A 12,189-nucleotide genomic window follows, 5' to 3' on the forward strand; every position below is an offset into this window, starting at 1 on the left:
CAGTGAGCTATGGATGGCATCATTGCACTCTAGCCTCAGTGACTGAGCAAGATCCTGCCTCTCTTAAAAAAAACAAAAAAACTAATATAAGAAAAACAAAAGCAGTTTTAGGCTAGGCTGGCTTCCCAGACCCCCTTTCCATGTGTTCAGGACAGTTACAAAATAACTAATGCGGTCTGATCCCTTCCTTTTACAAATGAAAAAATTATTATTCAGGGACGCTGGCTTACGATTAATAACCAGCTAATCTTACTCATACTAAATTATGTGGTAGTCAGATCAGGTATACACAAACTACGTCTCTTTCATTATTAAAAAGAAAGGCGCCAACTGATATGTAAGAATATCCATATCCCTAACTACTTCCTTAATATCTACAATTATAGGAATATATGTTATTTTTTTTAATTTTTGTTGTTAAAGTGACATAATGTTTTATTTTCTCATTTTATCTGAAACTACCCAGGAAGGGAAAGGAGTATTTTTTCCCATCCCTACTGGAATGACTAAAGACACTTACCTAAACCAAAAGGGTTGCTAGTAGCAGAACCAGATGTGGAGTTACTATTAGGAGTTGATGATGTAGTAACATTGCTTCCAGCTGTATTTGTTTGCTGAGCTGAATGATCCTGAGGCCTAGGGAAAATAATCAATCACAGAGTAAGCAGTAGAGCTGATTATTTTTAAAAGAACCACTGAAGGCCAGGCGCAGTAGCTCACGCCTGTAATCCCAGCACTTTGGGAGGCCGAGGCTGGCCAATCACGAGGTCAAGAGATAAGACCATCCTGGCTAACACAGTGAAACCCCGTCTCTACTAAACATACAAAAAATTAGCTGGGCGTGATGGCGAGTGCCTGTAGTCCCAACTACTCGGGAGGCTGAGGGCCGGGGAGAGTGGTGTAAATCCGGGAGGTGGAGCTTGCAAGTGAGCGAGATCGTGCCACTGCACTCCGTCCAGCCTGGGCAACACAGCAAGACTCTGTCTCAGAAAAAAAAAAAAAAAAAACCACTGAAATCCTGACATCTAGAAATAAAGGGTAAACTCTCAGACCAAATCAAATTATCATTTAGTAAAAAGCCTGAGAAAACTAAGCATTGGGAACAAAAAATACAAAATAAAATAAAACCCTACAAAATACAAAATATGCTGCAATTGCCCCTCCTCTTTGAGTATAATGTACACAAATATTTCATTAGTTTCAATCATATTGCTTATGTAAGAGAGGGAGGTAGGTTATCTCATAAGAGGGAAGCCAATGACCAGTTACACCCACAAAGCTTGATTATATAAAAAACTTTTTTATCTTGGCCAGGTGCGGTGGCTCACGCCTGTAATCCCAGCACTTTGCGAGGCCGAGGCAGGCGATCACCTGAGGTCAGGAGTTCAAGACCAGTCTGGCCAACATGGTAAATCCCTGCCTCTACTAAAAATACAAAAATTAGCCGGGCATGGTGGCACATGCCTGTAATCCCAGCTACTCAGGAGGCTGAGGCAGGAGGATTGCTTGAACCCAGGAGGCAGAGGTTGTAGTGAGCCAAGATTGCGCCACTGCACTCCAGCCTGGGTGACAGAGCGAGACTCTTGAAAAACAAAAAAAAACCCACAACTTTTTAATCTATCCCCTTCTAGTTCTTGAGGGTTATGAGCCAGTTTTACTCTGGCCCTTGAAATTCTTGAAACAATAAAAAGTGAGAGACTTCATCAAAAGAAAGCCAACAAATCAATATGATTAGTAATTATTACTTTATTTATTTATTTATTTTTTAAAGACAGTCTTGCTCCGTCACCAAGGCTGGAGGTGCAGTGCCATGATCTCGGCTCACTGTAACCTCCACCTCCCAGGTTCAAGCGATTCTCCTGCCTCAGCCTCCCGAGTAGCTGGGACTACAGGTGCACACCACTGTGCTGGGCTGTTTTTTGTATTTTTAGTAGAGACAGGGTTTCACCATGTTGACCACGCTGCTCTGGAACTCCTGACCTCAGGTGATCTGCCCACCTCACCCTCCCAAAGTGCTCAGATTTCAGGCATGAGCCACCACGCCTGGCTTATTACTTAGTATTATCCCTAAAAGGAAATAAGCCAGGCAAGGTGGCTCACACCTGTAATCCCAGCACTTTGGGAGGCCAAGGCTGGCAGATCACTTGAGTTCAGGAGTTCGTGACCAGCCTGGCCAACATGAGGAAACCCCGTCTCTATTAAAAATACAAAATTAGCTGGGCGTGGTGGCGCATGCCTGTAATTCCAGCTACTTGGGAGGCTGAGGCGGGAGAATCGCTTGAACCCAGAGGCAGACGTTGCAGTGAGCTGAGATCGCACCGTTGCACTCCAGCCTGGGTGACAAGAGTGAAATTCCGTCTCAAAAAAAAAAAAAAAAAGTAAGGAAATAAAAAAACCCTTCCAGATGATACCAGATAAGAGTTTTGAATCCCACTCATTGCTTCTTTCCCTGAATTTAGCTAAGGCACACATTTTTCCATTTTAACATCTCTGAAATCAGGATCTGTCTTACAATTGCTGACAGCCAGGCATCAACTACATGCCTGCACATGTAGTCTACATGACTTCAACTGAATGCCTGGGTACACTGTTGCATCATACATAACGGGCTTAATTACCACATTAAGTGTCTTCAAAATAATTACACTATTAATTGGCACTGACAGAAGTTATCATGTATTCAGAATAGCACCAAAATAGAAGGAATATTTTGAATGAGTAAAGCAAGTATTTGCTGTTGGTGAATACCAGCATAAAAACTTACAGAATGAGTGTTAATGGCTTGGAACAAAATCCTGGAGAAAATACTGGAGAGCTCTTTTAAGCAATGCTACACCACCAACACTCCTGACAGAACAGTTTGATACTGTATGAAAAAATACGGACACTGACAACTAAGTCTTTGTATGTTATGCAAAAGTGATATGATAAAATTCCATACCCATGTAAGTTTAAAGGAGCTCTTTCACTAAGTATAAAATAAACATTTTAAGTGACAAGAAAACATCAATCCAGTTAGCAGTATTCTTTCTTAGTGATACACAAAGGCATCTCTTTAAAATTGGTGGTGCCAGCTGGACACTGTGGCACGCACCTACAGTCCCAGGCTGACATGGAAGCATCACCTGAGCCCAGCCTGGGCAACATGGCATGACTCTGTCTCTTTAAAAAAAAAAAAAAAAGTTCTTTAGACTTAATGAAATATAATTATCAATTTGTGGTTTGCTAAGGAGATAAGTTACTCATGATCTTTGTCTAAAAATTTCCTTACTAAAAGAAAAGCTAAAAACTTGCTTGTTCTAATGCAAATAATTTAGATATAATAACTAAATACCAATGAACCTTGTAAAATATGAAATGGTTATCTGACAATCGTGTAAGCATTAACGTGGAATCACACTTTTTAAAACTGTTATCGACAGCAAGGAAAGAATTTTAACTATTTAAATATTAATGACAGGAAAGTAATTTACAGCCAACACTAGTTTCTTTTAGAAGTATGAACATTTATCCACGATTTTAAAGCTGTACATCTTCCAAAACCATACCTGTTTTGTGTTTTAATGACAAGGTGAACAGTAAGTCCATCATGAATTCCATGCTGACTCAAGGTATCTTGATCTTTCAAAATTTTTCCAGCAAATATCAACACAAGTTGGTCAGTATGTGATTTAAAACGTTTAGAGATTTCTTCCTTAAACTAAATAAAAATAAAATAAGTATGTATTACAGTTGTTTGCACAGCACCATACAGTCTAGTTTCTACAGGTACCTCATAGAGGCCCCTACTACAGACGCTACAATTCAAACACCGTAATCCCAATGTTCCAGGAGGCTGAGGCAGGAGGACTGCTTGAGTCCGGGAGTTCGAGGCTGCAGTGAGCTATTATCACACCACTGCACTCCAGCCTGGGTGACAGAGTGATATCCCACCTCTAAAAACAAAACAAAACAAAAAATCCGCAATTCAAACAATACAGAGATGCATCCTTTTATGTCAGTATCTTGATCTTAGTAAGAAATTATTACCTTCATCTCTAACACAAAGGTCCTACTATAGGTGCACATATCCTATATTCGATCCCTGCTAAGGCCTAACAATGCATTGCTTCCCAATATCATTATTCTTTTTATGTCAATGAGACCAAATTTAGTTTGAGCCACAATTAGCTCTTACCACGTCCAAAATAATCCATTCCTCAGACTTCTATCTTCAGTCCTGTTCCTTTCTTTCTAGTTGAATACAGTATACACAGCCAATCTCATATTCTTGGCCTAGGGGTGGAGTATCTCTAATGCAAATACCCCAAATCTGAAATGCACCAACATCCAAAACTTTTGAGTATCCATGACACTAAAAGGAAATGCTCATTGGAGCATTTCAAACTTTGGATTTTCAAATTAGCAATGCTGAACCAGTAAGTATATAAGGCAAATATCCCAAAATCAAAAAAAAAAAAAACCAAAATCTGAAATCTGAGACACTTCTGGTCCCAAGTCTGTCTGTTTAAAAAAAAAAAAAAGTTTTTGGATAAAGTATACTTAATCTGTATTATACTGACCATCCTTCCCACTTACTTTATTCAATATTTATTAACAAGCAGTACTATGGAAAATCAAAGATAAAAGACACAACTCTTTCCCTGAAGGTGAACAGTCCAATGACAGTCAAGTAAAACCATGAAGTCCAAAGGAAACATAAAGGGAAGTCAGGGAAGGCTTTCCATAAGTGAAAACTAAAGAAAGACTACTAAAGAAAGTAGCTGATAAAACCTGAAGAAAGGCTTTCCAGGGACCAGACACATAAAACCAGACAAAAGAAAAGAGCATCATGCTATAAAGAAAAACTTAACTTATACTATTCTCATATCTTTACCAAAATCACCAGTATGCTTAGGCTTTACCAGACTGTCCAAACAGGAAAGCTTCAGAGTGGGCCCAGGAATCTACATTAAAAGACTGGCTCAAGAAATCAGTCCAAATTCAGAAAAGAATCACATCTTCAAACCACTCTACCTCACTGTCCCACAGCAGTGGATCTCAATAGATGAGGAAACTGCTGCCAAGAAGGTGTTTTGGAAATATATAGGGCATTTTTCTGGTTGTCACGATAAATGGAAAGACATTAAATGACAGAATGTCTGAGATTTAAAAAATCTTGTGGGGACAAAGAAGGGAAGGCATATATAAAAAACATGACAAGCTATATATCATTGTTGAAAATCAGAGATAGGTGCATGAAAGTTCCTAACACTCTACATTTGTGTATGAATAAAATTTTCCATAATCAAGTTACAACAGCCAATGTAAACAACTGGTTTTTAAAAAATCTGTTTTACCTTTGTCAACTCCCATACACACTGCTAACATTTTGAAAAATACCAAAAAAAGCATAAAGATAACATAAAACTATACTTCAGTAAATATTTTGAAGCTTTTCCATCTGCATTTTCTTTCCTTTATTTGAAATCCTATGATACATAATCCTTTTATCTAAGATAAGCAATTTCCAAGTAACAGAAAATCTTCATAGAACACCATTTGCATGATATTCTATATCTAGAAACAGGTCATAATTTAACTATCCTCCCATTATTAGACATCTCATTTTTCCCTTTAGTACCTATCCGAAATAGTAATATAATGAATGGCAGAACACATGGTTTGTAAGAATTAAACGAGAATGTATATAAATGCAAACATCAGGTATATAGGCAGTAGTCAATAAATGGTAGCTACTACTATGTCACTTCTCTTAATACTCAACAATTTTGTGAGGAAGAGAGTTTTTAATCCTATTTCAGACACAGAAAAAGAGGTTACAGATGTCTCTCTTCCCCCCACACTGACACAGCTAATAAACTGGTAGTTAGGATTCAAACCTAGATTTGACTTCAAAGACAAACCTATCCAGATTAACTATTTTTCATATGCAAAATGAGAGGGTAAAACTAGATTTGTGTTTCTTAACCTTAAACTCAGGAATCCTTCCCAAAATCTTTGATATCCCTCATTATTCTGAAATAAATGACTTAATTATTGAACATACAGTTATATAGCATTTTATCGTATTTTAGGATTTGAAGGTAAGATGCTAGATTAAACACATGCATCTGGCGGGGCACGGTGGCTCACGCCTGTAATCCCAGCACTCTGGGAGGCCGAGGCGGGCGGATCACAAGGTCAGAAGATAGGGAACATCCTGGCCAACATGGTGAAACCCCGTCTCTACTAAAAATACAAAACTTAGCTAGGCATGGTGGTGCATGTCTGTAATCCCAGCTACTCAGGAGGCTGAGGCAGGAGAATCGCTTGAACCTGGGAGGCAGAGGTTGCAGTGAGCCGAGATTGCGCCGTTGCACTCCAGCCTGGGCAATGAGAGCAAAACTCCATCTCAAAAAAAAAAAAAAAAAAAAAAGACATGCATCTATTCTTACATTCTTTCAAATATCTACAAAAAAAATAGCATTTTTTAAGCTTTATGGAGACATAACTCAGACCACGTAATTCACTCATTTAAAGTATACGATTCAATGGTTTCTGGAGTATTCACAGATATGTGTTACAATCAATTTTAGAACATTTTCATTACCTCAAAAAAAATCTATACCCTACAGCTATCACCCACCTATGGCTCATCACTTCCAACCATAAGAAACCAGTAATTTCTACTTTCTGTTTCCATACGAGTATTTCACATAAATGCAATATTATAACGTATGGTCTTTGTGACTAGCTTCTTATACTTGGCATGTTTTCAAGATTCACCCATGTCACAGCATGTGTCAATACTTCATCCCTTTCTATGGCCAAATAGTATTCCATTGTATGGATATACCACCTATTTTGCTTATCCACTCATCAGGTGATGAGCATTTGGGTTGTTTCTGCCTTTTGGCTATTATACACAATGTGATACATTTATCTCAGAAATTGACAGACTAAATGGGCAAAAATGAATTAGTAAAAAGAAAAGATACGAACAATTAACATATGACCTAACTGGGCATACATAGACCACCAAACCCAACAACTACAGAATAAGCATTCTTTTTAAGTGCCTTTACTAAATTAGACTACATATGCTGGGCCATAAAGAAAGTCAACACATTTCAAAAAATTAAAATCTGACCAAGTTGTACTCTGTGACCATATGCAATTAAACTACCAAAAAGATAACAAGAAATCAAGTGTTGATCAATTGGAAAAGATGACCTAAGTGGGATACAAAAAGACCTAACCATTGTTTTAAAGGGGCACCATATACTGGACTACCATTAGCAGAGTAAAAAGATAAGCGCTTAAAGAGACAATTTGCAACACAACCAGCACAGCTCAAATCCAGATTTCATAATGTCTACAAATCACCAAGAAACACAACCCAATTGAAAAATGGCCAAGAAATTGAAACAGGAATTTCAGAAAAATGAAATCCTTTTCATTTAAATGGCAAATACCACAGGTAACTTTAAATTAAAACCAGTGACAAATGCACTGAATGGTTCAGTTAAAGACTTTAAAGAGTGTTACAGAGGATGCAGAGCAACTGGAAACCACACACACTGTGGGTACAAGTATAAATCAGTACATTTTGGAATAACATTTTGCAACAGAAGTTGAACATATGCTTACCCTATGACCCAACAATTCCACTATTTAACAAATTACATGTCCACAAAAAATACAATCACCATTCGAACCAGTATTACTTGTATTAGCCAAAAACTGCAAACAAACCAAATGTCCCTCAACTGTAAAATAAACTATAGTACAGTCATTTAATAGATTACCCCCAATGACCACAAATGAACTACTGCCACATATCATCACGGATACCTCAACACAGAGCGAAAAAGCCAATCACAAATTAATATAAATTGTATGATTTCATTTATATGAGTTTGTTTTTTTAAGGGTTGGGGACAAAATCCATGGTGTCCAAAGTGAGAATAGTGGTTACCTTAAGTTTGCAAGTGACTTCTTGGGAGTTGGTATCATGTTCTACTTTCTCGACCTTTAGGCTAAAACACGAACCTGTACATTTATGACACATGTATTCTTCTATACTGTACTTTAATAAAAATAGTTTTAAAAGTTGACTGTGAACTTTTAAGCTGCAGCAGGGGCTGGGCGTGGTGGTTCATGACTGTAACCTCAACACTTTGGGAGGCCAACATGGGAGGACTGCTTGAGCCCTGGAGTTGCAGGCTGCAGTGAGCTATGATCGTGCCACTGCACTCCAGCTTGGTCAACAGAACCAGACCCTGTCTCAAAAAAAAGAAAGAACAGAAACATCACGAAGTCGAAACACAGCCAGCTCTCCTGAGTATTTCAATTCCAAATTATTCCCTTCCCCAAAGCTAAAATATGCCTCACTGGGAGCAGGCGCAGTGGCTCACGCTTGTAATTCCAACACTCTGGGAGGCCAAGGCGGGTGGATCACCTGAGGTCAGGAATTCGAGACTAGCCTGGCCAACATGGCGAAACCCCGTCTCTGCTAAAAATATAAAAATTAGCCAGGCGTCGTGGCACACACCTGTAATCCCAGCTACTCGGGAGGCTAAGGCACGAGAATCACTTGAACCCAGGAGGCAGAGGTTGCAGTGAGCCAAAATCACGCCACTGCACTCCAGCCTGGGTGACAGAGAGGGACTCGTCTCAAAAAAATAAAAATAAAAAATAAAAAATAATATATATATATATATATATACATATAATACATATATATATGCCTCATCTTGGGCAGGTCAACTGAAAGGAAATGGAATGAAGAGAACTTAGTTTTAGGTAGCAGACCAGACTGGATATGAGACATGAAAATGACAACAGAGATAATCACCGAAGGCTAAAAGATGATCCATTAACATCGTATGTGGCAGAGACAAAACCTGATATCCAAAACAGCTGTAATCTCAAAATCTAATAGAACAGCAATGAATATAGCTCAGTTGAACCTCTGGTAACATTTAAAAACAGGAGTCTCCTAACCATGAGTTGTCAGTATCAGTACCTGAAGGATAATCAGGGCTTTCTGGACAAACTAAGGGCTTCTCTACAATGTCCTAGATGCAGCAGAGTAGGACACTACAGTACACATTCGAAAATTACCTCCATTAATCATTATTATACAGCTATGCTGTACCCAGCACCACACACACATTTTCACATTCACTCCTTACAACAAAACCTCAAGAAACCAAACCAAAGTCCTGACAAACATGCGAGAAATCACGTTCATTCACAAAATTACAGAGCTGTTGACAATTAATGTCATAGATACTGGGATCCTCCAACCTCATGAGACTTGAAGTATGAATTTATGGCACTTCATGCTAAAAGTTGGAAAACATGTTAAAAATGGTGATAGCATACAGTACAGTTCTAGGGAACTACAGACAACTGCATATGACTACCATTTATAATTCAGTTCTTATTTTAAATTTCAAACCACCAATGTCACCTAATTTAGATATTAGAACCACTTCCAAGTAGAAGGCTACTGTTAAATTGATTTGTTCTGAGTAAAAAAATATACAAAACTTGGAACAAGCAAGCAAAAACCAAGAGATAGGCAACTTTGTAAGTTCAGCTGTCTGCCATTCTATTTGAAACAAAGGTAAATGAATCTTAAGTTTAATTGTACCGTGCCAGATACAGTACACTTTTCCGAATAAACCATATTTTAGAAAATTAAATCAAGTTAAATAATGTAGTGTTTTTATCTAAATGGAATTTGTCCTACAGCTAAAAATTCTGCACATACTTCAAATATCTTTTACTTCTATTCTGCTTCCTACAGAATAAAGAGAAAGTTTTCAGATTACACTGTCTTCAAAATTTCTAGAAATTTTCTAACATTTGAACGTAACTTCTTTGTCTGTTTAATCTACACTTTTATCATACAACAGCAAAAATCAGAAGCTAAATAGTATTGATATAGAAAAACTTAATTAGCCATCTTAGAAAATCTCAAAGCTGTTTAGACAGAGGTAGCTCACTGACACTATTCCTCTGCAGAAAAATAAAACTTATTACAATTATACAAAATATTTTCGGCCAGGCGCAGTGGCTCATATCTGTAATCCCAGCACTTTGGTAGGCCGAGGCAGGCGGATCACCTGAGGTTGGCAGTTTGAGACCAGCCTGACCAACATGGAGAAACCCCGTCTCTACTAAAAATACAAAATTATCCTGGGCATGGTGGCACATGCCTGTAATCCCAGCTACTTGGGAGGCTGGGGCAGGAGAATCGCTTGAACCCGGGAGGTGAAGGTTGTGGTGAGCTGAGATCACGCCATTGCACTCCAGCCTGGGCAACAAGAGCGAAACTCCATTTTAAAAATAATAATAATAACAATAATAATAATAATAATTAATAAATATTTTCATCTAGGGAATAGCCAGAACCATAAAGGAAGAATTTTTGTAATTTCCATTAAAAAGATTACCTAGATTAACTTATTTTTATCCTTAAGCCTATGTGGTCACTATTAACCCAAAATGAAAGATACATGATAGAATGGGCCTCAAAGTATCCATATTTCCTACAAATGTACATCCAACTCTGGTCTTGCACTGATAACCTACAATAACTACAGGCCAGAGAACTGAAAGCTGAGAATTATTAAACTCTTTCTCAACAACCATAAGAATCAAAATTCTAATGCACCTTGAATAAGCAATTTAATGATTTCAAAATGAACCCAGCACAGACAAAACAACTTTCAGTAACCCCTCATTTTTTTCAACATCATCCAAAAGCCAGGTGTTGCACATGAGTGGATTCTCCAGCTAACTGAAGGTTACCGCTGTGTGAGCACCAAAATTGTTTTCCATTCTACTGAATGTAATTTTAACTTTTGATAATGCTGAGTTACTGGTGTGAATATCAACTGCTGTTCTGCAATATAGTGATAACTGTTCCAGACTCTCAAGGTATCCTGTATCTGCCTTTTTCTTTTTCTTATTTTTTTTTAACCAGACTGTCAAGTTCTTGTCTTGAAAGCATACCTTCTTTCTCCCCTAAATTTTCTATTTTTAATCTGAGGAAGAAGCAGCAAATAATTAAGACAAGTTAGAAAACCATATCAAATAGAGCGCGCAAAGAATGTGAAATGCTGTCCTGAAATGAAAATGTGTCAAGATTTATTGTATCAACTTTTATGGTGCCAATCTGAGCTGCTGAGGGCTGACTTTGCTTACTCCCTGTTCTCGATTGTTTTCGAGAAGAAAATAAGACACACATATGGAGGAAAGAGAGGAGAATCAAGGCTAGGAAAGAATATTTTTGAAACATGTAGGCCTGAATTCAAATCTTGGTTTTGCTACATGCTAGTTGTGTGACCTGGAGGATGTTACCTGTCTCTGAGCCTTGGTTTCTTCATCAGGAATAGAGATATTTATTCTGCAGGGCTGATGGGAGAATTAAGAGACATATGGAAATTTCCCGGGCACAATTCACTCACTAAGACATTCAAATATTGCTAATCTAATTATGCAAGGATAAACTCTAAACTGTAAACACTCTGAAAATGGAGTTAATTTGACTTTAAAAGCAACATTGTCACCCTTTACAAACAGTCCAAAATCCAAACATCCAAACTTGCTTTTAAACAACCATTCTCTATCTCACCTATTAAACATCCAGAGGGTTGGGAATCAACCTATCCAAAAGTAAAATTTACTTCAGCTCTGAAGATAAAACATACACAATTTCATTTCCCGCAGAATCACATATTAACAGCATTTAGCAAGGATTCTCTAAATAGTTATCTGAATACTGTATTCAAATCTTTGCTATTTCAGTATTTTAAGGCAGAGATCCTTCAAGAGTCTATTTTTGAATTAGCTCCTTACTCAATATTGCTAAAAATATTTGAAAAAATGTCCATAAATCATCCATATACATGGTTCTGTCAGTTATCATTCTCCAAGAGTCTGTTGTTTAACCTTAAAGTTAGTAGTCTTATTTAAAACACTGCATAACCCTTTAATACAAGGATGCCAAGTATGAGAAACAACTACACTGAATATGTAACACATATGAAGAAGGGGCACTCTCTCATAAAACTGTACACAGCCACAAATGTTAGTGTATCGTTTAGAAAATTTATTTTTTAGATTCTCTGATTTAAATCTGACAAGAATAACAAACTAAATGTTTCACTATTCACATGCTAGGATAGATAT

At 37.6% G+C, this 12,189-nt stretch overlaps 1 protein-coding gene across 2 annotated transcripts in view; it reads right to left on the reverse strand.

Moving 5' to 3' along the window:
* Positions 1–12,189, reverse strand: part of UBQLN1 (ubiquilin 1) — a 53,029-nt gene that overhangs the window by 24,827 nt on the left and 16,013 nt on the right. For both annotated transcript variants that reach the window (XM_024251810.3, NM_001134107.1), the window contains 2 exon segments: positions 3,549–3,700; positions 521–636 (listed from right to left, as the gene is read on the reverse strand). In XM_024251810.3, the coding sequence (XP_024107578.1) occupies positions 521–636; positions 3,549–3,700 (268 nt within the window).

Source organism: Pongo abelii, chromosome 13 (assembly GCF_028885655.2).
Source record: "Pongo abelii isolate AG06213 chromosome 13, NHGRI_mPonAbe1-v2.0_pri, whole genome shotgun sequence".
Lineage (NCBI taxonomy): Eukaryota > Metazoa > Chordata > Mammalia > Primates > Hominidae > Pongo > Pongo abelii.